The 27,106-nt window shown below is 41.9% G+C and overlaps 2 protein-coding genes across 3 annotated transcripts; both read left to right on the top strand.

Annotated features, from left to right (window-relative positions):
* The first annotated feature begins 56 nt into the window (after positions 1 to 56).
* Positions 57 to 7,215, top strand: ogfod1 (2-oxoglutarate and iron-dependent oxygenase domain containing 1). Its single transcript, XM_085401314.1, has 13 exons — positions 57 to 316; positions 1,338 to 1,483; positions 1,572 to 1,618; positions 4,604 to 4,704; positions 4,781 to 4,897; positions 4,980 to 5,071; positions 5,158 to 5,286; positions 5,783 to 5,896; positions 6,220 to 6,299; positions 6,369 to 6,610; positions 6,690 to 6,818; positions 6,896 to 6,954; positions 7,039 to 7,215. The coding sequence occupies exons 1-13, from the start codon at positions 79 to 81 to the stop codon at positions 7,198 to 7,200; spliced, it is 1,656 nt and encodes a 551-aa protein (XP_085257440.1). The 5' UTR covers positions 57 to 78; the 3' UTR covers positions 7,201 to 7,215.
* A 5,176-nt stretch (positions 7,216 to 12,391) lies between these two features.
* tradd (tnfrsf1a-associated via death domain) lies at positions 12,392 to 23,582 on the top strand. 2 transcript variants are annotated; one of them, XM_085401302.1, is made up of 5 exons: positions 12,392 to 12,509; positions 18,484 to 18,647; positions 18,749 to 19,029; positions 20,043 to 20,190; positions 22,920 to 23,582. In XM_085401302.1, the coding sequence occupies exons 1-5, from the start codon at positions 12,406 to 12,408 to the stop codon at positions 23,216 to 23,218; spliced, it is 996 nt and encodes a 331-aa protein (XP_085257428.1). In that variant the 5' UTR covers positions 12,392 to 12,405; the 3' UTR covers positions 23,219 to 23,582. The 2 variants fall into 2 exon arrangements, with proteins under 2 accessions (XP_085257428.1, XP_085257430.1); XM_085401304.1 differs by having other exon boundaries at positions 12,407 to 12,509; positions 18,487 to 18,647.
* The last annotated feature ends 3,524 nt before the right edge of the window (positions 23,583 to 27,106 follow it).

The following is a 27,106-nucleotide window of genomic DNA, read 5'->3' as shown; positions in this document are numbered from 1 at the left end:
GTCATGGTTCAGTTCTGCCTGACAGTCTTCACTCAGGGCCAAACTACAAGCGTTAATAACGTCATTTATCCGCGACGCATGGTGCGAGGCCATGTCCACGCGTGTTTTGAAAGTTCGTGTCAGGTTTCTGTAATGGCCACCACCAAACGACCACAGGACGAGTGCAGCAGCACAGACGAGAAGAAGAAGAAGAAGAAGAAAAAGAGCGAGAAGGAGAGCCGCGAGGAGCCGGCGGAGCTCTGCGCAGCCGTAGAAGACGAGCAGGTGAAGAGAGCCGTCACGGAGGCATGGAGCCGCAAGACTACCTACAGCCACGGTCAGTGAGAGGACCAAAGTTCAGCTTCAGATATTTATCTGCAGCTGTTAATCAGTCTTCAGAAACCTGCAGCTTTGACGCGGCTGTTATAGGTGTTTTACGGGAATTTGTTGGGAGATCTGCTTCAATCAGGAGCAGCAAATTTGGAATAAACCCTCTCTGACGTTAGAGAGCTACGTGATAGTGGACACTGCAATACATAACAGAAACAGTTCCTACTGTAACATTTTTTACTATAACCGGAGTGGGGACCTGCATGCCCTCTCCCCATAGTTGTCAAATCAGTATCTTGTAATACAACAGTACGCCCCCTCTCTTCCTGCTTTCCTGTCTAACATTTGCTATAATAACTAATATAGGCAGAAAACATCCCCCCAAATTAAACTTTAATCATTGTTCTGAAACTGTGCCCTCACAGATTGTAAAGACCCCCCAGATAGCAAGACGACAGTGAATTGATGTTGATTTTCCATGTTATGGTCAGGGTTGAAATGCCACTGTTGTAACAACATTGAAATACTGTGGTAAACCGACGGTCTTACTATAGGGACGTTGTAATAACGTTGATTTACCGTTGTTTTTTTGTCATTGATATTTGATCTATTTGTAGTCGACCAGGTGACAAAAACAACGTCGAGAAAATGTCGATTTATAGTTGACCATCATTCCGCGCCGGTCACCATCAAAAAGCCATTGATTTGTAGTTGAGCGTTAAATTGCATTGCAACTGAGCGGGTATAAAGTACCGGAGAAAGAAGATTTATTGTTCTTTTGTTATCAATGATTTCTGGTCTAGTTCACCAGCTTTAAAACACCGTGTCGACGAGCAATTTATGTATAGTTGACCGGGAAATTAAAGCAGCGATCACTTGGACAGTGGCCGTGGTCAGTGTAGTATTTTAAGTTTCTGTCTCTCTTCTAAAGAAAATCTTGCCACGTTTGTTTTGCCCATTTCTTAACTTTGCTGTTTACACAGTTTCCTTTGTGTGTGTGTGTGTGTGTGTGTGTAATTATTGTGCAGGCGATCTGGAGTTGGACTGCCAACCGTTCCCTCACTGCATCTTCAGAAACTTCATCAGCAGCCAAGCCTTTGCAGAAAACCTCAAGAAAGAGCTGCTGGAGCTAAACTTCCATGAAAAATCAAACGACCTGTATAAATTGAAACAGGTTTTTTTTTTTCATTCATCCTCACACTGATTTATTCCAGTGTCTTATCATTTGTTTTTTATTATTTGTTTTTGTTGTCCCCACACAGTCAGATGATCTGAAGAAAAGAACAGAGCCACATATCGCAGGGCTGAGGTAACAAAATAGTTTGAATTCATTTGTGTTATATGTGTGTGTGAGCTGTCAAATGGGCAGAAAGCTTTCATTTATGAAAATCAGAAGCCTTGATTTTTTTCACATTTTATTATACTCGTCTTCTTGTTGTCATATTATTTAAAAACTACGACTGAACTTCCAGCTCTGAGTTGGAGGGGGCAGAGTTTAAGATGTTAAGATTTTCACTGGGAGTGACCCAGATGGGTCCTGACTATAACAGGATTGGAAACCAAGTTACAGAGGCAAGGCTGAGATGGTTTTGGACATGTGCAAAGAGGAGGGGTAGTGGACGTACTGGACGAAGGATGTTGAATAAAGAACTGCCAGGCAAAAGGAAAGGAGGTAGAACACAGAGGAAGTTCACGACTGTAGCAAAGGAAGACATGCAGAAGGTTGGTGTGACAGAAGAGTGTGTTAAAGTGAGATGGAGGCAGATGAAGATAAAAAAAATCCAAAAAGGAGAATGGCAAAAGCAAAGAATGACAATGAAGAGGACAAAAACAGAGAAGAAGGCAAAGAAGATGAAGACGAAAAAAGAAGAGGATGAAGGCAAGGAAGTGGATGAAAAGAAAAGGGCGTGCTTAAAGGTGAAACACAAGCAATATCAAATCACAACGTGGCGCATAAAATGTTTTGGTGCCTAAAAAAAAAAAAAAAAAAAAAAAAAAGTGGCTAAAGGAAAATGGGTGAACTGGACTTGGGTACCCAAGGCTTATTGACTCGAGTGCTTTCTGACCCCTCAACTAGAGCAGGGCGATATGACCAAAAATATTTATTTATTTATTTATTTATTAACCTTTATTTAACCAGGAAGATCCCATTGAGATTAAAAACCTCTTTTTCAAGGGAGACCTGGCCAAGATAGGCAGCAGCAGATGTCTCACAGTTACAGAAATTACTCAAACGCAGGCAGCAACAACACACATGCAACAATAAGTGAAAGAATACAAATAAAATAAAAAATAAAATTCAAATAAAAATAAAAAAGTCAGTTAAAATGACAATCAATCTAATTGAAACAGTTACATGTTATGGACTTGGCCTCAAGGATTCGTAGTTTAGATTTAAAAGCACTTAATGAAATGAATTCAGTCATTTATCACGATATAGATTTGAAAATTTACGATAACGATATAACTGACGATATAATTGACACTAGACAAAATACTTTACAACTCCACAATTTTATTAGTGCAAAAAAAAACCCATCAATGTATTTTCACTTAAACAAGCAGCTGGTTTTTTTACATTAAAGTTGTATAAAAACGTAACAGTGCAAATGCAAATTCCTTGCTGACAGTTTAACCAAAATGCATTTCCAGTGGAAATTGGCCGACATATCCTCAGCATAACCATCTATAATATCCACAAAACTTAAAAAGAGCTTATACACATGCAATACGGTATTATATGTTGAAGCACAGTACGTATCACTCCGCGAGGCTCCTGCCTACGGTAGCCGTAATGCTCCAACAATCCATCAAGCGGTGCGGGTTCATATCTTAGCAAAGTCGCACTAAAACATTTGACAGATTTTCGAGCGCCGTGTATCACATAAAATCGTTTTGAGGTCAGTAAACACAACCAGAATTCATACATAAGGCACACGGGATTATAAGGGGCACTGTCGATTTTCAGAAAAATCAAAGGTTTGATTTTAAGTGTGCCGTATTTACCAAAAAACACGGTAATAACGACGGTCCGCTAGCACGCTCAACCAAAAATAGTGTTTTGTTGTGTATCTGACGGACGCAAGCTAAACCAGTTCCACACCACTGTCGTTGCAGCATTTTTACAAACCAATTCTGGTTCATCCGTTTCATTCAACGATCCGCTTTCACCCTTGTCTCCAACGCCGCCGTGCCTTTTTCTCTATGTGCGTATGAAAACAAAGGCACTGCGCATGCGCGTTTTACCCATATTCTATCGCGATATTTCATTTTCTTGTCGTTGCCCAACATTATCCCGGTATTACCGTGAACGGTATGATATGGCCCAGCCCTACCCTCAACCTTAATACTGCTCGCTATAAAAATGTATCCGTACGCACAGAGCATCCTGATCGATGGTGGCCTCACCTCGTGTCAGAGGTCTTGTGGAATAAAGGCCTCTGACAGGTCAGAGTTGTGTTTGGTGGCACAAAGCAGATGTGGACAAAATTCATCAGGTAGATTTAAGTCACAGATCCTTTTCACAGCTGGTGTTTTGAGCTTCAAAGCAAGAAAATTAATGAGGACTTCATTAAGTGAGCCACCTTCAGGGTCCTGGCATTGTTCATGTTGGCTCGCAGATTTACCGAGACTAAAAGAGGTACTTTTGTATTTGTATCCAGCTCCATATTGATATTGTTGGACTGTTGATGGAAGGATGAGAAACATTCTGAAGTTTATTTATCAGGTCCAGCAGGTGGAGCCAGAGATTACAGATGCCCTCGTAATTGGTATATTACATTTAGTGATGATGACTGAAACGTCTTGCGAATATTTGGACTGTTTGTTAAAGCAGGAAGGTGGTTTATTCTTTAGTTTCTACTACAGAGCTGAGGCTGGCAGTGAACACAAGGCTGTAAGTCATCGGAGCAGAGTAGAACTCAGGGCCAAACTACAAGCCAAAATAGCACAATCCAGTGTAAACCTTTCTTCTTTGAGAAATAACGTGCTGCTTTCTTCTTATAATTATGATAAGCTGTCTACAGTGAATCACTTACATGTGCTGGATACATATTTGTGAGTATATGCGCTTTACCTGCTGAAGAAGTGCAGCACTGGGGAATAAATACAGTAATTACACAGTAACGGCCTCCCTCTGTGGTCATCTATTATTTATGTCTTAACAAAATGTCACAGAGGGCTTTCAGGTAGCTAAACAATCTGTCCGTGTGGTGAGAGTTACAAATTTTAAACGGCGTTTAAAGGTCACGGCCAGGTTTTCACAGTGTGCCCGTTTCTGTACCACTGTCTGTAGGGCAGCACTGTTTGGGCGTTTCCGGTCCTGGCTCGGGGAGGTTCTGGGGGTTGAGCTGGAGCCCACTGTGGATATTTCTTGTGCCAAATATGAATATACAGGTGAGATTAGCTCAGTAGGAAAACTGTTACATTGTGAGTTTCTGTTTTAGTTATTGTCTGTCTGTCTTCTTTCTAGATGTTCTTTTGTGCCACGATGATGAGTTGGAGGGGAGGCGTGTTGCGTTCATTTTGTATCTTGTGCCCCCGTGGCAGAGCAGCAACGGGGGAACCCTCGATCTTTACACAACAGACAGTGAGTGTCCCACTGTGTTTGCGTGTGCGCGTGCGTGTATTCTCTTACACAACAGAAGTGTGTATTTCATTTTTGTCGTCAGGTAATTTGCAGCCACAGAGCATAGTGAAGCCACTCGTACCCTCCTGGAACACACTCGTGCTCTTTGAAGTTTCTCCAGTTTCCTTTCACCAAGTAAGAATAAATATTCTTGTTTTTACTATTTCTTTGAAAAGGCTGCGTTTGGAAATTACACTGTTTGGGGTTTCTTTTTTCTTCAGGTGTCTGAAGTTTTGTCGCAGGACAAATGTCGGCTGTCTCTGAGCGGCTGGTTTCACGGACCTTCTCTGGAACGTCCTCCTCGCCACACAGTGGCTCCCGTCCAGAGGAATCCGCACTTACCGAGAGATGTGGGTGCTATCTTGTGGGAATATCTCAAAAAATTTCAGAAGAAGAATTTTATACGTTTTGTTTGATAAATATAACATATAATTTGCATGATTCTCAATCAATTTACAGCTGGAGGCATCTGTTATCTTAGCTCAGCATAAAGACTAAGAGAAACCCATCTGGTGCCAACAGTCATGCCATGTTCAAAGTCCCTTGAATCACCACTTTTTGACTACTCGGATTCTTAGTTTGAAATTCAGCAGGTTGTCTTTGCCATGTTTACATGCCTCCATTGACTGGCATTAACGAGCAGTTGAGCTGGTGTACCTAGTGGCTTGTGAGTGTACATTATAGTGTTATGAGAGCTCTGTATGCAAATCTAGCTATCTCCAGGCTCCAGTGTAAGCTTTTTTTAATCAGTTGTGAGCATCAGTTGATTTCTTATAATGTCAGATTGTTCCTCTCTTGGACGGCCTCCTTGCCAGCTCATGTGTTTGCTGTTTGTGTTCGTGGCAGGAAACGGTGCTGCTGGAGTGGATCAATCCCATCTATTTGGACATTTCTTATCAAGAGCAGATTCAGGAGAACTTTGAAGACAGCTCTGAAATTCAGCTCAAAGGATTTCTCAAGGTAACTTCTAAAAACTCTTTTCCACCGACGCAGTACTGCAGCTTTTTTATTCAGAACGGTTTTCGGACATTGCACCATAGAAATGCAATTCCCAAAGCTGGAAATTCTTATTCACAGATGATTTGCAGATGAAGCACGCATGGTTTTTTTTTTCCACACAGAAAGTACCTCAGCTTTAGCTACACAACACTGAGTAATGAGGTAATTTCCAAGTATCCAGTGTGCACTGCTTTTCAAAAAGGCATCAGAGCAGAGCTGGAACCGGTGTCGTGTCTTTCCCGTGTTCATTTGTTTCCGCTGAGTGATTATGCGTTTGTCTTCAGGAGGAGAAGTTCAAAGAGGTGAGTGAAGCACTTCGGCTCTCTCAGATTGAGTGGAAGAAGAGAGGTCCACCCAATAAGAGGTGAGTATGTTTGACTCTTTAAAGTAGCACTCTGTATTTAAGATTGGCTAATAATCTGTGTGCTTTCAGGCGCTATGAAGCAGCTGCTCTGGACTCACTGCCTCAGTGTGTGAGTGCATGCTGGGAGCTGCTTCATTCAGAAGCGTTCTTCCTGCTCCTCTCCAACTTCACTGGCCTTCGATTGCACTATCTTTGCCCGGCTGACGACGAAGATAATGGCGATGAAGAGAAGGATAAAAAGCAGCAAGATGATGGAGAAGCCACGGGGTCGTCAAATGAACCATCCTCAGCAGATGTGAGCAGAGAGGAAGGTGTGCATCGCTGTGAGTGCTTTCATTCAGCCGCCGCCGCTGCTGCTGTTCGTGTGTTTTGACCTCTGTGTATTTTCAGAGCCGAGCACCCCTTTGTGCTGTGGGGAAGTACGTCGATGGTCTCATGGCGGCTACACCCTGTTGCACGATGGAGAGGCAGCGCGGGCAGAATATGCGCTGGACCTCGTTTTGCCTTTCGGCTGTGCCGGTGAGTTCACACCCAGGAGAAGAACGAACTGTCGGACACCAATGTGACTGTACTGAACTTTTAATTCTCTCTCATAGGCTGGCAGTCAGAGTTTGGCGGCTTCACATGTTATGTCGCTAATGAAGAGGATGAGGAGGTGAGTGCTGATTAATGTGACATGTAATCGCACATGTGTGGATGTTGCTTCGACAGTCATCATCATCGCTTTCTTTCTTCACAGCTTCTGACTGTCTACCCAGAGGACAATTCCCTCGCACTCGTCTACAGAGACAAAGAGACACTCAAGTTTGTCAAACACGTCAACCACAAAAGCACCTCCGAACCTGATGGCAGCTCCACCTGCAGAGAGTTTTATGACTTTTCTTTTGTCTACTATGAATAAATATGTATATAAATACATAAGAGTGTGTGTGTGGGGGGGGGGGGCATTTACACTGGCTGATGAACTCCACTCACTCCTCTCACTTGTAAATATATAGGGATGGAGTCTTGGTTGGATCTAACCACCAATGATGGGCAACATGCTGTGTAATGCCAACCAAAGCTACTTTGACTTGTGTGATGTTACTGACACTTCAGTTTTTTAGTTATTCCAAGAAGGGGGAATTTTTTTTTAAAATGTGTATTTTTAGGCTTTTTAGTCACTATTGCAATAGGACAGTGGAGAGAGGACAGAAAAGCTGGGAAAAAGACACGCACAAAACAACCTTGGTGTACATTTTAACCCAGGCCTCTGTAATAGTCTTATGGTATAGGGGTCACCTTAAAAAGTTACTTATATTATTTGTTAAAGTTGTAGAAATCTGGAAAAGTATGAAAATGGCTCTCCTTGCTTTATTCAGAGCCAGTCCCCAGCATAGCGTATGCACCTGGGCTGCATTCAGGCCTAACAAAACTTGACAAAAACGGTTTTTTTTAAAATAGAAAAGCCGTAGTTATGATGGCGCTACTGCGTCTGAAAAGTAATGCCAACTTGTGTCTCAAACCTGCATTCTTTCTAATGGTCAGCAGGGGGCGACTCCTCTGCTTCCAAGAAGACTTCAGGTTGTATTCACATTTATGAGAAAAAGACCCTCGCCCCCCCTCACTCTGTGACCTCAGTAAACGCTTTTATGGGCTCAGTTGCTATTTTCAGGTCATACAGAATGAAACATGAAGTTCATCTTGTGAATTATGGTCATTATTAGAGTTATAAAGGAGCATAATCCAGCAAGCATACCATGCTAGCTGGCAGGGTATTAACAAGCATACCAACTTCTTAATCACAAGTTGTGATTGTGCAGTAACCCTCATTTTAACAGTTAAATCCACCATGTGCTTGTTTCAAAAATGGTTCAAAAATAAGACGGCGACTGCGAAAATGCTCATGTTGAGGCTTCAGGACGGGAATTCACAAAACCAACACATGGCATCAGAGTGCCTTTATCAATCTTTTATACTGTTTATGTATCCATGCTGTTATACTTGTCAAGCATGCGGGAGCTGATTCATCTTATTCTTCTTTTTGTGGACATCCAACATTTAGGCGTGTTACCTTCACCTGACTGGCTAGAGTAAATGTACAAGAATCCAAATTGTAAATTTCCTGACAGAGAATCTTTGGGGGCTGTTCACTTTTGTGTGTTACCTTTTTAATATGGTAGGGTTTAAATAGACTTCTGACACACACAAAAAAATGAGATAAAACATTTATGAAAGCTCGTTGCCCAGCGTTGTGCATTGCTTGAGAAAAACATTTTAAAAACATGACTAAAAATAAACTTTTCACAACGTTCTTAGATTAACTGTGTCGATTATGTGGTCTTATCTGATCTTATTATCTGTGGCCTGCCTGTGTCTGGAAGAGGAGTACCACTCTGGTTCCTTAGAACTTGCTAAAAGGGTTATTTTAGATTATTGTTGTTTTTTTTACCCTAATGATGCCAAAAAAGCCACCATTTATTTACAACACAGGAAATCATTCCTGTACAACTCCTCCATCTAATACACAGTACACACTGCAATAGTTACACCCTTTTGCACATGCTCTACAGTAAAATAACAAATGACAAAGTTTCACAGGTTACAGTTAAATGTCAATCATATACATTTCACCTCTGTAATATTCTTGATATTTATAATTGAGCAATTTTGTATATACTCGTGCTATTTGTAAACTTTGTAATATATTGTATTATTTAATTAGTTTAGTCTGTTACTGTTATTGTCTTGGAGCAACTGTAACCCACATAATTTCCTTAGGGATTATTAAAGTATTCTGATTCTGATTATCATTTCTTTAACTAGCCTTCAGGAATAGTTCTCCAGGCTTCTTGATGGACTTTCAAAGCCATTTTGTTTGATCCCACACTGCTTCAATTCACTGCTTCAAGGTTGAGGTTTGGGCTCTGTGGAAGCCAGTCCATTACTGATAGTGTTCCACTGTGTGTTTTCTATACACGTATGCTTTTACTGCATCAGCAGTGTGTTCGGGATCATGCAGAAAAATGAAGATGCTGCCAATCAGATGTAATGTGTGCCACAAGGCTCAGTTTGCAGGCCTTGATTGTTTTTGTTATACCTGCTCTCTCTTCAGCACATTTTGAATGCTTTTAAGGACATTCCTTATCACTGTTATGCAGATGACATTCTGTTATATACCTCTTAAGCCCCAATGTGTTTCTAAGTTACAGAGATCGCATAGGTGCATAGACTCTTTTAGAAGCTTGATGACTGACAATTTTATCCAACTTATTGAAGAAAAACATGAATCCTTGTTTGTGCCCCTGGCAGATTTGTGTCTAAAATATTGGAAACTATGCCACAGGGTGTATACCTCACCCCTGACGTCGTTGCCCACCTCTCAATTTTAAATACACTTAGTCATTGAGGGTTAGCAGGAGGGACTATGCGCTTACCTGCTGCTCCTTGGCAGGTAGCTCCATGCCCTCCTGGGTTTTAATTGCACCTTAGAACACATATGCATCAACACTACAATGAGCGGGTGGAGGGAGGTTTGGAGTCTTCTCCCACCCCCATTCTCTGCGGCCTGCTGGAGCGGGAGGGCTAGTAGGAGGAGTTGGCCGTCCGACTGTGGTCTGGGGTGTGGGGCCTCCCTGCTGCTGCGGAGTCGGGGTGGTCTGCCTCTCCCCACCGCAGGGAAAAGGGTAACACCACCTGGGTCTGGGTGCAATTCCCCCCTCCAGGGGCAAGGGTACCTAGACCCGGTTTGTAGAGTACGCTTGGGGAGTGTGATTGTGTGTACAGCGTCTCTTTATGTCTGTCTCCACGTTGGTTGAGTGTGGAGTGAGTGCATATGAGAGCATGAGGGTGGGAATGGATGTTTGTGTCTGTGTGTGCCTGTATGTCTGTGTCTATATGTCAGGTTGGGTATCAGACGCCACCTCTCTGGGGACACCTCAGGTCCTCCAAGGTTTGGAGGCCTATCTCCACCCACCACCACTTCCCCTGCCGGTGGCGGACTCCCTCAGGTGTCGGTGTGTTGGTGGTTCTTTTGTGTCTGGGGGTGGGCGTCCGGGTGCACACCGGCTCACTCCTTGGCGGCCGCTTGTCGGGGCCTGGGGCCTGGGGCTCGCTCGGGCCCCTTTGGAGGTGGGGTGCCCCCGGCCTCTCGGCCTAGGGCTCGGTCACTCAGGCGCAGCTGGGGGCCGGCGGAGCTCACAGGCGCGTCACTGCAACTCCCCCTGACTTCTGCTCCGCGGCTGCTGGGCGAGCCCTCATCTGGGACTCTCCTCAGCTCTTACTGGGACAGTGGCGCGGCTGCCCCTCTGTTGGTCTTCCATGGTCTCTTGTGTTCTGGGGGCCTCTGGATGTCTGGAGTTTTGATCTCCTCCATACCCGCTTCACACCCTGGAGGACGGGGCTGTGGCCCCCCCCACACTCCCTAGCAGATCATTACATGGAGAAACCTTTGGAATGCAAGCATGCTGATCCACACAGGTATGCACACATGGGTATTCACAGACGCGGACTAAAGCTTTCTTGGCTGCTGCCTCAAAGCACACTGTGCGCTGTCTATCTTGCGTGCTGCACAATATCGTTTATTACTTAGTAAATACTGATATCTATGACTAGCTAGTTTATTGTGATGGTGCTTTGTTTTCTCTATTATTATGTTGCTCTTTGTTGTTTGCTGTCTCCTCTGTTTGTTTTTGTTTGTTTGTTGTTTTTTTTTTTTTTTTTTTTTTTCTCCATACAGGTGACCCAGGAGTTTTTTTTTTTTCTCTCTCTTCCCCCCCCTTCTCACCGTCTCTTCTCCCCTTTGGTTTTCTTTCTTTCTCTCCCCCTCTCTCTCTCATTCATTCCCCCTGTCCTATTTATTAAAAAAAAAAAAAAAAAAAAAAAAAAAAATGACAAAGGATGAACTGAAGCTCTGCCATCACGTAATGTCGCATACTGCTGTTTCTGATGTCATTTAAAAAAAAACGAAAAAAAAAAAAAAAAAAAAAAAAAAAAGGAAACTATGCCACATTTATTAAATCTTTTATTAGGAACCTTGGGGTAACTTTTGATGCAGCTTTCACTTTAGATGTTCACATTAAATCTCTGGTTCACTCTTCAATAGTGTCATGCTCTAAGTTGGAAATTAATATCTTGCATTTATATCATTGCATCTGAATGATAGGAATTCCTTGTTCTGTTGGTTTAACAAAGCTTCTTTGTACGCCACTGCAAAAGTGTTAGAAGTACCGACACGTCACACTGTTACCAATTTAGTTATGTGTTGAGTGTTTCATGGACAAACATTAGTCTAGATCAGTAAACTTCCATACATCCATACATCTTTAGCAAGTTCTAGACATCATGTGATCAGGGTGAGTACTAAAGGAGACAGAGTTTTTGCAGCAGTGGTGCTCAGACTCTCCCACTGAGCCTGAGATCCTCCAGACTCTGTGGTATTCATTAAAAAGCAGTTAAAAACTCACTTTTTTAGACTTGCTGTAACTTGGTTACATTTTTGTCTTCATGTTTTGATTATTTTGTTGTTATATTTATCTTAAAATAATATTTTTCTTACTATACAAAATATAATGAGCTGTTGGCTCAAGACTTTTGCACAGGACTATATACATTCAGATTTAGTTGTGTTAGGCTAAAAGTCCCCAAAAACAAATATATTTAAACAAAATAACATTTAAAAGCTGAAGCCAGCAGATATATTTGTTCATAAATGACATAAAAGTTCCATTTGATTAATGTTTTTGATTAGATTTCTTAGATCAGTTGCACCTGTGTCTAAATTTCCGGAAAACCTTTGCACCCCTGCATCGCTTTGTGTGACTATGCAAATATGCCTAGTGCATTGTTTTGGTTTTCCCCAGCAGCTGTTTAAATCTGTTAACACACAAAAACCCAGCGAACACAGTGAGAAATTAGACTCGTCAAAGAGCCAGTAAAGTGTTTCAGTGTTTTGGTTCAGGTGATTAAATGCTAGATGTAATTGTTCGTAACGAGATTCGTTGAACTACATATGAACGTTTACGTTAAAATGAAAAAAAAAAGAAGAAAAAAAAAGAAAACCTCACGCACACAAAAAAAAACACTTCCTTCCCGTCACGATTTTCCTCGTTGATTTTCACCAATCAGAATGCAGCTTGATTGCTGCTCACCCAATGGGAAGCCAGGAAGCTCATACTGTCCGTGTGATTCCACAGAAGGAAGCGTTACCAAACACTTTAACAAAGTTTTAAGGTAAGTTTGAGCCGAGTTTGTCAAAGTGTTACTTCACGGTGAATCAAAGGACCTCCTAGGCAGAAACTAGGCGTGTGGGCTTCCCGAGGCTTTGGGCCGCTTCAGCGGCGTGGCTGCTCGTAGCTTTACGGTAGCTCTATCTATTCTGCGTGACATTTCTCACAGTAACCTCCATCCCTTTCAGTATAAGGTACTGACATTTTAAAACGGAATAGCTATCTTTGCGGTGTTCTGACTCAAACCAATGCAGCTGTCAAACTGTTATGAAGGTAATCAGCTAGCTCACCTGTACGTACGGGTCGCATAGCAACCACGTCCCCTAGTTTTAAGTTGGACAACAGTTATAGCTTTGACATTAAAGTTACATAGTCTATAATTTGAGTAAACTCTGGGTGTGTTTTCTGTTGTTTCTGTAAGGCTTAATTTATGATGAGTTTATAAGCTGTAATCGAAGGTTTTGTTGTTACTTTAAGCTAGGAAACATAGCAATGTAATAAAATATCCTCAGATAGCAACATTTGTTAATGTTTTTGCTTATAATTCAGTGGATCTCGAACTTTTTCTGGCTTGCCTGACTTTAGAAGTCAAAGCTAAAGCTGTAATCGTGATGTACGTATTTATTATACACTTAACTGCGACTTTATTGGATATACCTGTTCTTAACACAGATTTCTAATCAGCCAATCACATGGCCTTGTTGATGCTAGAGGCGAATGGGCAGACTGCTTTGAGCTCATAGGAAATTAACGGCAACTGAAATAACCACTAGTTACAACAAAGGTATGCAGGAGAGCATCTATGAAAACATAGCACATCCAACTTGGAAGCAAATAGGCTGCAGCTGCACAAGACCATACCAGCAGCAGAGGGCACAGCGAGTGCCACCCTAGCTACAGTTCACAGGGGCTCAACAAACCTGAACAATAGAAGATCGGGGGGGAGAACATTGCCTGGTCTGATGAGTCTTGTTTTCTGCTCCAACATTCAGATGGTAGGGTCAGAATTTGACATAAAAGCATGGATCCATGGCTCAGGCTGCTGGTGTAGGAACCATTATTTTAAGTCAGCTTCATTACCCAGGTCATCCATACTCTACTTATAGTGGAAGTGCTAGTCATATTCGATGTACAGGGGGATAAATAACTTATTCACAACTAGCCTCCTGTTGTTAATGTAACTTTGAGTTAGTTCAGATGTGCTAAATGTCGTTTTCAGAGATGAACCCCTCACACATTGCGTTGGATGTGTCTCCCTAATTAGAATGTTCTAACTTGAAACACAAGAGCCATGCTGAAGAGGGTTTTCTGATACCATGGCAGCCCAAAATTAAAAGGAATCTAAGGCTAAATTGAAAAATAAATTGATAACTGTTTTAAAGACACTGGAAATAATGTGATCTGATCTTCTAAGTCAAAATAAGATAAAAACAAAATCTGAATAAACTGAAAACATTTTCGTGTCCTTTATGAACAGCTAGATAACAAACAGTGAAGGTGGAAAATAACAAATGAACTCTTGAAATTAGTAACTGAAACAGCCGCCTTCAGCAGCCGCGACCTCCGTCAGATGCTTCCTGTAGCAGTTTTTAGAGGCATTCATGATGAAGAGGAGGAATTTCAGATTGTGTTTGGTGTGTTATTAGTCATTGTGTGCTTTTTTCCATATAATATTTTGCTGGGAATCAATTCAGAAACCTCAGATATTCCAGAGGAGTTAAATGTTTTTTTCTTGCCCCTTAATTCATTACTTACAGTTTACAAACTGTTTATAAACTTGCCTGAGCAAAAATAGACTGTAAACAAAGTTTATGGTTAACTGAAATGGTTTTGGAAGACCTGCCAAGTTAAGGTGATCAAAAACACAAGTCACTTTTTATGCGTCTGCATGCAAAACGTGCTCCTCTTATTCATACTGACTGTAAAGAGGAGCCTTCCCAACATGTAAGGCCTCAGGTTTTCCAAACTTCTGCTGAGGAAAATTTGTCCTCTCTAACCAGCAGTTCACTGAAGAAACAAGTCAAACTGAACTTGAAACTTAAAAACACGGTAACCTTGGAAAAACCGACTTGATTTAATCACAGAATGCTGAAGCTTCGGATGATGAATGACCACGAAGGCTCTGATTTTGCCACCCACTTCTCACGAGCTGAAACCTCTGAATTTTGACAGAGTCAGTTCATTTTTATATCTCTGGATGGTCAGATCACACTGTTACTGTTAAAACTACTTTAAGGATCTTTCGGATATGAGGAATCAATATTTCTAGCTTTAGCTGTTTTCCATCAATATTCAGTTGTGTAAATAGCACCTAGTACATCCTCTGGAAACTGGGCTTTTCTCTTTGACGAGCAAACCTCTGATCTTTGATACAGTGACTACAGATAAAGGTCGCATGCTTCACCACATCATTCATTTGTGTGAAAAAGTAATTACGCTCTCAGCCACAGAAGCTTGTGTTGTCCACCTGGTGTTTCACATTGGGTTGCAAATCTTTGACCTCTCTTCCTTCATGTCCATCAATTGAAAGATGTTTGAGGGTTTTCCTGCATGTAACAAGTGTTACCTTCACAGGAACGATAACCCTCCCTTTCCTGCCTCTGAGGTCTTCCTTTGTGGATTTGTCGGTGTGCTGAGGATTATTATCATGGGAGGAGATTTGGGGTTTAATATGTTGCCAAAGAACACCACAGCATACAGAATGGACATGCCAAGGATTTAACTACTGGTTGTTGACCACTTGAGTCACAGATGCTCCCCCCCAGGCTGACATAACCATGTAGGGATGGTCTTTTCCTGACAATAAAGACCTTTTTCTTGCATGACTCCCACACAGGTGTGGCAGACACATGCAACAGAGTTACCTGCAGACCCTGTGATCACATTTTTCAAGGTTTTTTTAGACCAAAAAAAAAGAAAAAAGAAGAATTTGTGGTCATTTTAAATCTCTTGCCAGACTTGACATCAGATAAATGATATATGGCATGGCGTCACCATGTAGTTGGCATGTTTTGTTTTCCAACAGAGAGAGCTTTACTAAAAACGCTAGAAGTGTAACTTAATGCTGTGTGGTCATAAGGATATGATCATTTATAGGGGTGATTAAACAAATTATTAGCCCTCAGTGTCAGTTATTCTTATATTTATGTATGGATTGAAGCGAGTAGATGTTAAAAAGCTACATTTATAATTGAAAATGATCATTTGCAAACTTAGTCAGGGGGAATTATGAAATGTTTTCTGCTTATGCTTTTCAAATGTGAGGACTTTCCATTTTTACCCTTTTATGTCATCTGAATTTATTGTTCGTATTTTTTTGGACTGGACAAAATGAGCCACTTTTGAATTCGTTTGATTCATGCTTCTGAATCAAATTTTTTTTTTGTTACCCAAACAAGCTCTCCAGGGAATACTAGAGGTTGGCTTTTGGCAGCAAAGGATGAATTTTATATTTTAAGCTCCCGATGATCACTTAATCCTCATCCAGCTGCTAAACTAATCTCACAGTATACTTCCAGTGTACCAGTTGATAGGATAGCAAATAATTACATACTGCCTAAGTCGTTTCCTGTACACCTAGCCGCCAAGCATACTGTGATTCAGTAAAATGCGAGGACGTGCACCTAATCCAGCTCAGAGGTTCCTCTTTCCCTGCAGAGCGCTCCTAGTCAGGATGCACAGAGACAGCACCAGCAGGTTTCAGCGGTTCATCCAGGGCACAGGAGTCAGGGGCTGGAGTGGGGGAGGGGAGGGATGAGATTAAACATGTTTTTATGTAATGAGGGTTTCAGAAGGGAGCTGGGGTAAAAAAGGTGGAGTGAGGCCAGAAACATGGTGGATGTATTTTGGCTGCCGTGGGTCGGGCGGTTAAGTCAGCAGAGGTGATACGGTTTATTATCCCATCACTCTGAGTGAACACGATTAGAAACTGAATCTCCTGCTTCAGATAAAATGAGACGTAGAATTAATGACCACTGATCAAAAATTTAGAGCCTGAATTTGAGATGACGTACGTCTCTCACCACATGTTTTTATTACCTGCTGACGGTGGAGGAACAGTGATTTACACTGGGTTCAAACCTCCTGCTGTACTGGGGCCTTTCTGTGGAGTTTCATATTTCCTACATCTTCATGGGTTTCCTCTGCATGCTCCGGTTTCACCACACAGTCCAAAGACATGCGTGTTTGAGTAATAGTTGTTTTTGCCCCTTAGTCGTAAAAGGCTGATGGGGTATTTTTATTATCCTGCTGAGCGAGTGGTTGGGGGACGTGGACGCCCAAGTTTGTTGGGCGATAATGTGATAACTCGAGAACGAAGCAATGGTCTGATACAGCTGGTGTATCTATTAAAAATCTCAGGTGAGTTTGAATCTCATTGACCGTGATCTCAAAGTTAGAGGTCAGTTTTGAAAGCTTGAAATTTAAACAGGTGCATCTGCTAGGAGGCTGAGCTGCTGCTGTCAGTATTTTTTTAATTATCTGTGAGTAAGTGTGGATGTCCGTCTCCAAATGTTAGCCCTGTGATGGATCGATCCAGGGTTCACCTTGCCTCTTACCTTGAACCAGTTAAAAAAAAATCTATATCCAAAAATGTAGTTAAATGTTTAAATAACACAACAAAACCCAGAAACATTACATTTAAGACAAGAGAAATACGAGAAAAGGAGAAAATCCTCAAATTTAACAAACAAGCAAACCTACAAACAGGTGATAGAGTAGGGCTCACTGTCTTATTTGTTATGCTAGTGCAAGAAATTGAATATCATTCATGTAATTGAACTTAAAAAAGTAAACTTCCATGTATTCTGTATTCATTACACAAAGCATATTATTTCAAGACTTGTTTTTGATTAAATTCAGTTGATTATGGTTTGTAGCTCATGTAGTGGAATATTGTAGAATATTTAATTTGGATTTCACAGTATATTTACACTCTGTTAACCACGTGGTCAAGCACAATCATTAGGAAAAATGCTGAGTTGACAGTTGTCCAGTCGATCATCAACACCCTCCTCACGGAGGATAAGCCATAGAGAGTCATTGCTGTATTGAAGCATATAAATAGAAAGTTGACTGGAAGAATGAAGAGTATTGTAAAATTTGCACCACAATGACAGAAGACTTGAGAGGATTGTAGAGGGGGAAAAAGTGGATTGAAGAACTTGAGAGAATTTCACAAGGAGTGGACAGAGCCTGGTGTCAGTGCATCAAGAGCCACCACATACAGACGTCTTCAGCCGAAAGTAAAACTTGCATTTGATTTGGAAATCAAGGTCCTGGATATGTGAGAAAGAGTGGAGAATCCAACGTGTTTGAAGTCCAGTGTGAAGTTTCCACAGTCTGTGACAATTTAGGGTGCCATTTCATCTGCTGCTGCTGGTGGTGGTCAACACAGTCGTCTACCAGGAGACTTTAGAGCACTTTATCAATCCATCTGCTAACAACCTTTATAGTGATGTCAATTTCCTTTCCCAGCACCACTTAGGACCTGTCCACAGCGATAAAACTACCACCAAATGGTTTGCTGGCAATGTTTTCACCCTGCTACATTTACCAGCCAACTCACTTGACCCTAACTCCCACCGCAAGAAATCTACAAAGTGGACGAGAAATACCCAAAACCAAAACACAGACAAGCTGAAGGCCACAATCAAAGCAACCTAGGCTTCAGTAACACCTCAGCAGTGCTACAAGCTGATCGGTTTCATGCCACTAATTACTGCATAAGTGCAGTAATTAGTGGCAAAGGAGCTCAAACCAAGTATCAAGTGTATAAACATGCGGATGTTTCCTTTGTAAATCCTTTTTTATTCCCATTGATCTCGGCAAATATTCTACTAATCTCAGATACTTGATTTCATGAGCCGTACATTAAAATCAATGAAGTTAAAGCAAAAACAAAGCTTGAAATATTTCACTTTATATTTGATGAATATACAATATATGAAAGTGTACCTTTCTGCATTAATTGTCTCAAGTAGTGTTCAGAGAATGGCGGACAAGACTGTGGATGGAGGTCAATGGACGGGATGCGCAGTCATGTTTCTGCAGTCGCTGTGTCCCGGTGTGAACCTGCTTTCTCTCTACAAAGACCCACAGGGAAAGTTCATCATTTTCAAAGTCATCAAGCTGACACTTACAGGTGAGCCCTCGGTTAGGCATTTCTCATACTGCATGCTCATTAAAATAGAAAAAACCTCTTGTAGGGTTTACCTTGATTAATCATAGTCTTCCACTGTTAAGACTCTGCTGGAGGCCTGGGTACATTTGAGATCCTAAAGGTCCATGACGCGGATCCCTTCCTGGGGGTGGAGGTGAAGTTTGTGAATGTGGCAGCATGTCATCAGTTCCTGGAGAGCTACAGCTCTGGAGCGGTGAGACAGTATCTCTGCCAGCACGCCTGCCGGCTGCTCGCTCTGTCCCAGGAGTTAACTGTGGAAACCCAGCTCAAGGCAGGCACTCATACTCTGGATCGGTGTCTGGACAAGCTGGATCTTTGCCTACAGCACATCCACCTGTCACAGGTAAGGTTGATGTTCCTGTTAAACTGTTCTCCAGTGATTTTAAAGAGGCAAAAAGATTTTAAAAGTAGATCTCATTTCACCTCACCGTGCCTGACACTGGCCGATTTCTAATGGGATTTTTTCTTGCAAGGTAATTTAGCTGCAATGTGAAACCTTTTCACAAAGATTCACACAAGCAGGTTTGTCATAATCATACCTGTTCCTGAAAGCTAACAGCCACACTCTCTCAGTGACAGTTCAGCCTGATCACTCGTTAGAGTTCCACACAGCCAACTTTTGGGAGCAGTTGAGTTTAAGGAGAGGGAGACAAGACAAAAGACACACTGTGGAAGAGAGCCAGAGATTTAATAATAACTAATGATTAAATGCAGAGAGGTGTCAAAACATACAGTGAGTGAAAAGAGACCAGAATGAGGAACACTGCATCACAGGAAGCCCCCAGCAGTCTAAACCTATTGCAACATAACTAAGAGGGCATTCAGGGATCACCTGATCCAACCCTAGCTATTTGCTTTACCAAAAAGGAAAGTTCTAACCCTAATCTTAAAAGTAGAGAGGGTTTCTGTCTCCTGAATCCAAACTGGGAGGCTGAAGGCTCTGCCTCCCATTCTACTTTTAAATACTCTGGGAATCGCAAGTAAGCCTGCTGTCTGAGAGCAAAGTGCTCTAATACGGTACTATGAGGTCATTAACATGGGGGCTGATTATTCAAGACCTTGTATGTGAGGAGCAGGATTTTAAATTTGATTCTACCAGAGAGCCAAAGAAGAGAAGCCAATATGGGAAATATCCTCTCTCTTTCTAGTTCCTGTGAGTACTTGCTCTGCAGGATTTTGGATCCACTGAAAATGTAACCGCAAAATTTAGCATTTTGAAACAAATAATCTCCTGTTTCTGCCAAATTTAAGCCATTGCCCTTTATTGTAGTCACTATGGCCTTCGGAGAGTGTGCCCACTTTGACGTTCTCATTTATTTTTATTCTGAGTGATTTCTGCCATTTTGTGCCTTTCAGCCGGAGCGCCTGCGCGATGAGGAGATCGATGAGCTCGAGCAGCAGCTGCAGAGTCAGGCCCGCGGTCCTGCCTCACAGTCTGTCACCATCATGCAGGAAGAGTCTCCCGTTCCCAGCAACTGCTTCAAGTTTCAGAACAGAGTGTTTGGTGAGTCGAGACTGTCCTTGTTACTAGTCGTGTGTGTGGTGTGCTGTCCACAGTACATTATTTAGATATTCTCTGTAATTTAACTATCGGGGATTGTCGTTCATTTACAAATGGTGGGCTTACTGCCATCTCCTCGTTCTCCTCATGTGTCTGCAAAAACAAATTCAAGAAGCTGACAGAACTTTGTTGATTGACTTTTTTTTTCTCGACAGCACATGAATTCAATACTATTTCAGCTGACTCCCTAATCCAGCCAGTCAGTGGGAAGAGATTAATGCCTGCAGCTAATGTGTTTGGTTTTCATACTTGGACTGATTTCATATTGGGTCAACTAAAATTTGAATTAATAAAAATGCAGGAGAAACAACTGAAATTAAACACCCAGTGACACATTAAGGCTCTCCTGGGGTTTGTAAATTGATGTTGGTGGTCTTGATGGGAAAAAAGGAAAGTGTGAAAGTACAACAGCAGGGATTTTTGTTAATGAACTGACTGCTCTTTATTAATTGCACCTGATTTTTCAGTACTTTTGATCATGCAAGTGCACAACTTTAAAGCTGCTCTGATCAGTTTTTTCCATATGAACAATGAGATTACACAGCTCTGTGATCACAGGCTATTCGCTGACTTTGCCTGTTTGTTGTTTGGTGCTTAGCAAGTAGTGTTTGCTGCTTGAGACCAGCTGCTTGCTGAAGCAGTGAGCCAGAAAACCAAACCAGTGAACTTAAAGGTGCTAAGTGCGATGTGCACTTCAGGAGGTAGTGAAGACATAAAGCTTAAGCTAAGTTAAGATGAACTTTAGACTTGTTAGGACATTGGTCAGCTGGGTAGCACTGTTGCCTCACAGTGAGAAGTCCTGGGTTCAAATCCACCGGTCCATCTCTCCAGATAGCCTGGAGAGGTATCCTATCACTGTCCCCATCTGGCTGAAAATTACTCATTACAGCTGTTTTATAATCTTAAAGCACATGAAACGAATGAATATGCAGAATCTGCAGCTACAGCTGGCAAAAGGGCAGTGCAGTATTAAAGTATGAAAGTCCTGTCGGTGTACATTAAAATTAAACAGTGTGGGGGTGCATCCACTTGAGCTTTTTTCCAGCCGTATGCAATCGGAGCTCTATGTATGTAGAAAAGGGATTTATTAAATGTCCACAGGGAGGTCATACAAGTTCAGGGGTCTTAAACGTTTGCTGGGTGTACCACCAGCAGTGTCATGATACATGACTGGCAGATGCTCTGCCTCTCTTCTAGCCTCACAACTGGATGAGCCCTTCTTGTTGACTCTTTGCTCCTGCTTTTAAAAGTGGACCAACATGGCTAAATTTCACTTACCTAATTAGAAACATGGTTTACATGTTTCGAAAAAATCTGAAGCTTGAAAATAAATGTGGTTAATTTTACAGATGTTTACAGGAGTTTCCAGAGGTGCTGAGTGTCCCTTATGTGTGGCCCTTTATATAAAACAGCAGCCAAACTGACATCAACACTAAATGAGAAGCAAGGAATTAATAATGCATCATGTACACAAGTCCTATTGGTGTTTAAGTTTGGGTTGAAAGCTGCAGCCTTTAGCTTTTCTCATAGTCATACACTCATAGTGGGGGATGACTGGACATCAGCGGAGAATGTAACACTGCTGGTCTGAGGATTCAGGTGTGCACTTACTCCTGGAAAACTACAGCATTAGTATGAAATACTGTAGTTTTGATTATATGACTATTTAGTTTGCTGTACTAGAGTCAGGTACTATTATTTGCTTAGAGCTCCCTCCCAAGGTGCTCTCACCTGGACATTTTTAGAAAAGCATTTGGAGTTATCAGCTGAAAAGAAACACTACATCAGAAGAGTCAAATGTGTGATTGAAGCAGCCTGCTAAAGACTCTCAGTAAATTCTTTTAAAACTCAAATTTTTCGATAAATTGAAATGTGATTCTTCACGTAGTGATGCTGGGATTACTACGCGGGAGTGGAAAAGTTTGGGAAGTGAAAATGTATTTGTAGATTTTGAAAAGTTGTGACTTTCTAAATCCACAGGCTTCCCACCACCATTCAAAAAAAATGCACATTAGGTTTATTGGTGATTCTAAGTTGCCCATTGGTGTGAATGAGATTGGGAATAGTTGAGAGACAAGTGGCCTGTCCAGGGGGCACCCTGCCTCCACCCTGTGACAGCTGGGATTGGCTCCATTGTCTCTGCAGCCGTGAATTGGATAAGCAGTTAAAAAGGTGGATTGATGGACTCTGTTTATGTGGAAACATGGAGAGACGCATAGATTATTTTTGTCATCTGGTGTATAAATACATTTCTTATTAAATGAGCAGTGTTTTTTTTTTTAAAGAAAGTGCTCATTTCTGTTGTCTGGGTGTGTTTTTTTTTTTTTTTTTTTTTTTAGTGGAGTGGGATGATGGGTGTCTTTCATTTAGCTTTATGGTTCCAGCTATTATTAAAATCTTGACTCTCGCTCAGGTTTTTATACCTCAGAGATGGAAACATTTGAGGAGTGTTTTTTTTATTTTATTTTTTTATATATACATTATTGTGTAATGGTTTTAGAGTTCGACTCACTGTCACCCGTGAACTAATAGGAGTTTCGACACCCCTGCCCTAAGTTCTTCTGTGAGAGCTTGCTGTTTACATCTGTTTGTAAAACACTGTTTATGTAATCGTACTTGATTGCGGTTTACATTAATGCTTTCCCTTCATCTTTATCCTGTGGCCCCGTCAGAGGACCGAATGCTGACAGCGGCAGATGTGCAGAGCTTTTCTAACGGAGTTGGCCGTCAGTGGAAGCACGTAGGGAGGGCCTTGGGGAAGAACTGCCGCGCTCTGAAGGGCCCGGCAATAGACAACCTGGCCTACGAGTACGAGAGAGAAGGGCTGTATGAGCAAGCCTATCAGCTTCTCAGCCGCTTCATCCAGGCGGAGGGGAGGGCGGCCAAGCTGAGCCGACTGGTCAAAGCACTGGAGGACTGCAAACTCACGAGCCTGGCTGAAAATATTCTGGACCCGCAGCCGCGAGAGTAACTCTGAGTCTCAGCTGTGAAAACAGAGAAGGGGGGCGGAGTCCTCTCTGTGCAAGGAGCAGCAACTTTGTCCTCCCTGCTTATGTTATACACACAGTGTGTTTGTTCTTCACATCTGTCATCGACAGCATCCCGTCCTTCAAATCATCCCCCGTGTGTGCGTGCGTGTAGGAGTGTGTGTGGGAGTGTGTGCGTATATTGAATGATTCACGTCTTTGCTTTTCAATTATTAGTATTATTGATAATTGTTTTAATTTAGTTGAATGATCTGTCATCACTTTTTAAAAAATGCTGTCATGAGTTTAATGCACTGTTTAAACCGTTGTCATCATGTTTCTCCTTTTAAAGTCTATTTACAGATGGAACCTGTTGGGTCTTCTTTCTAATGAGTGCGAGACTGTTTTTTTTCTCCTACAAAATGGGTGCATTCAAATTAAATGATTGAGGAACAAAAAAAAAAAAAAGACAAAAAAACAAGCTTCATGTTTCTGTTTGATGCATTAGTGTAATTAAACCTGAAAACACCATTTTGTCAAAAGTCCCTCAGGTATAATTTAGTGTTAATCCGCCCTCCCTCTCCACCAGCGCTGGCTGTCACTCACACACGTGCACATGATTGAACTGCTGATGCTGAACGTCTGTGTGTGTGTGTGTCATTGCTTGAGTCATGATGTGGGCGCTTCAGGGCAGATCTGAGGTAGGTGTGTGTGTTTTATCTCAGCTTGGCTGTCAAAGATGGATGGAGCTTCTACAGGTTGAGCTCCTGTGCTGGTTTCATTCAGGGTCCACTGTAAAAGAGCCCCTCCCCTACTTTTTTTTTTTTTTTAACTTGACCATCCATCCAGATGTGATGTGTGGATTAGACGTGTTTATCTCACACACACACACACACACACACACACACACACACACACACACACACACACACACACACACACACACACACACACTAATGTGATACAGACCCTTCAAATAGACATACATAGTGTCCTAAGTTAAACACACACGTCCCTGCTGCTCCAACTGCTGGTGATAGCTAGGCTGTGTCCTCAGTAATATTTTTGGGAATTTTGTGGGTTTATGGAGTACAGAGACGTTTACGCCCGCACTGACATGATGTGGCATATGTTGATTTAAGCTGACACTGATATTGTTAATACCATCAAGTGATTTAAATGATATGACTTTTAGGCCTGATGGAGGTTAAAAGATGAATTCAAGAAAACATTTAGATCATAATGATGGAGAATAAAATTCCATCCATTCGCTTCCGCTTATCCTTTTCAGGGTCGCGGGGGGCGCTGGAGCCTATCCCAGCTGTCATAGGGCGAGAGGCGGGGTACACCCGGGACAGGTTGCCGGTCTGTCGCAGAGCCAACACACAGGGACAGACAACCATTCACACTCACATTCACACCTAGTGACAATTTGGATTATCCAATTAACCTATCCCCACAAGTTGCATGTCTTTGGACGGTGGGAGGAAGCCGGAGTACCCGGAGAGAACCCACGCAAACACGGGGAGAACATGCAAACTCCGCACAGAAAGACCCCGGCCTGATGGTGGAATTGAACTCAGGACCTTCTTGCTGTGCGGCAACAGTGCTAACCACCGTGGATTAATAAAATTAATCCACATAATGTTTTGTGGGTTGGGGTCAGCAGGTGAACAGGTGTGACAACAGGTCAGCCAGTTTGGATACACATGTTCTTTTTTTTTTTGTGGAGCTAAGCCGATGGGATATGTGCAGGATGTGGTTTGGTTGTGTGTTGTCGAAATCAGCAAAGACTTACCTGAAAGAGACTTCATCTGAATGGCTGTGTATGTTTGTCCCAAACCTATAAACAGGCACATGCAAAAAGAAAGTTTTTACAGGACTCTGTGTCGTTCTGTGAAAAAAAGAAGTAGCTACATCCCTTCTGCTTTCCTGGGAAGCAGTTTGCTGGTCTGGAGCAATCAGTTGTCCAGGTGTGGATGTCTTCAACCTCAATTTGGAGCTTTTAAGTATTTCTTTGAACTGTTGTTTTTCCAGGGAGGAATGATTGTGTAGAATACATCTTTAATAACTTATAAAACAAGAATTTGGTGCTGAGAATGAGCCACAATCATACAGATTCAAATATGTACAAACACTGACTTAAAACTTTAAATAGGTGGTGCTAAAGGTTCTACAATGTCTTAAAAACTGACAACACCACCGTTCATTCCCCTTAGTGATTATGATTAACTACAACTGGTTGTTTTTCTTTGCTGGCAAAAGGATTTGTTTAACAGCACTCATTGGACTGACCAGTACTCCAAGGAAAGACCTAGGAACTCAATGAAGCTCTAAGAAGGAGACTTGTAGATTCACACAAGTTAGGAAGGTCTCTTGGAGCCAGTTTTAAAGAACTTCAGATTGCAAGATCATCAGTTCAAACTATTGTACATAAGTACAAGTTATTCTGATATGTCCTCACTTTACCAAAATCTGGCAGAAGACTCAACCTGTCACCCTCAGATGAGAGGAAATTGTTTAGGATGTTCAGGAACAAGCTGGGAGCCACAAGGCCTGCCATGAACTGAAAACTTCTGTAACAACAGGGTCTCTGTCCACAGTGAAGCCAGTCACGGACTGAAAGGGTGCTGACCAAGAAAAAAAAGTCCATGCTCTGATCACAAGAGGTATGTTTGGAGGAGGTGAGGCTTTCACTGTAGAACACTGTTCCATCTGTCAGCATGGTGATGGCAGCATCGTGTTTTGGGGCTGTTTTGCTGCCACTGGTACTGGTACATTTCACAAAATAAATGGAATAATGAAAAAGGCGATTACCTCCAAAATGTTCAACTGCACCTCAAGGACAGCAGCTAGACAGTTGAAACTTGGACACAATTGATAAAGCAGGCTAGCATTAAATTTCTGGAATAGTTTTTCCAAAGCCTTGACCTCAACCCTACTTAAAATTTGTGGATTATGCTGAAAACTCAGGTCCATACCAGGACACCATATTAATTCAAATGAACTCTACCAATTCTGCTAAGGATAATGGCTGAGTATACAGACAGAATTATGCCAAAAGTTTGTTGTTGGCTACTAAAAGCGTCTGGTTGCAACTTGCTAAGAGACATTAAAGCAATTATTGGGGTGTATATTCGCCAAATTAGTGTTTTAAAGTCATTAAAGATGTATCCTGTACAATTACTCCACCCTAGAAAAAGAACAGTTACAAAAACAGTAATTAAAAGCCCCATATTACAGTGACATTTGTACCTATGATGAGTGGATGTAAACTTTTGACCACTTCCCTGTTTCTGAGAGGGGTTTTTTGTACCTTTCACCACATTAATTTGGGAATTTTTGTTCTTCACATTTTTCCTCATGAAGCTTTTAATGAGCTTAAGATCTTAAATGTAATATTTAAAAAACTTAAAGTGTTATATTTGCATTCGTAAACAGTTGTTTATGCTAGTGGTTATATGAGTGACTGCGATTGTGCTGCTTTACACCGTTACAGTTACCCAACGGCAGACGTTATATAGCATACCTGTGCATAGGATACACGGAATTTGTATTTAACTCCTAAAACGTTATTTAAAAATCACTGTAGTACTTTTACACAGTAAACTCGCTCGCCGGGATCACAAGGTCAGGCCTATTTATGCTGTTGACATAATCGCACGTCATGCTTGTCCCAGGGAATAGACGGTGACCGCGCTGGGGCATTTTAACGTTCCCACCGCTGCACGATTTCCACTGATGCCACGAGACACGGGGGCGACGTTTGCCATTTAAACGGCTCTTTCGTTTGAATAATCTTTCATCGGACGTGATTAGAGCTCGGCTGCTCTGACGTCAGCCAGATTGTCCGCGTTAGGTGAGTCTCGCGCAGCTTTCCCTCCTCCTCCTCC

The sequence above is a fragment of the Rhamphochromis longiceps genome, linkage group LG1, assembly GCF_057381845.1.
Source record: "Rhamphochromis longiceps isolate RC_006_pf linkage group LG1, R_longiceps_female_GT1.1, whole genome shotgun sequence".
NCBI classification, from domain to species: Eukaryota; Metazoa; Chordata; class Actinopteri; order Cichliformes; family Cichlidae; genus Rhamphochromis; species Rhamphochromis longiceps.
The sequence above is the reverse complement of the archived record's forward strand: the minus strand, read 5'-3'. Positions and strand labels throughout refer to the sequence as shown.

What these genes read in the sequence shown, in the direction of transcription:
- ogfod1 (XM_085401314.1), top strand. Translation starts at nt 79, where the DNA reads ATGGTGCGAGGCCATGTCCACGCGTGTTTTGAAAGTTCGTGTCAGGTT. An exon ending in CCACATATCGCAGGGCTGAG is followed by an intron (nt 1,619 to 4,603) that starts GTAACAAAATAG and finishes CACTGTCTGTAG; the next exon opens with GGCAGCACTGTTTGGGCGTT. An exon ending in CGATCTTTACACAACAGACA is followed by an intron (nt 4,898 to 4,979) that starts GTGAGTGTCCCA and finishes TTTTGTCGTCAG; the next exon opens with GTAATTTGCAGCCACAGAGC.
- tradd (XM_085401302.1), top strand. Translation starts at nt 12,406, where the DNA reads ATGCAGCTTGATTGCTGCTCACCCAATGGGAAGCCAGGAAGCTCATAC. An exon ending in CACTTTAACAAAGTTTTAAG is followed by an intron (nt 12,510 to 18,483) that starts GTAAGTTTGAGC and finishes AATTGTCTCAAG; the next exon opens with TAGTGTTCAGAGAATGGCGG. An exon ending in AGCACATCCACCTGTCACAG is followed by an intron (nt 19,030 to 20,042) that starts GTAAGGTTGATG and finishes TGTGCCTTTCAG; the next exon opens with CCGGAGCGCCTGCGCGATGA.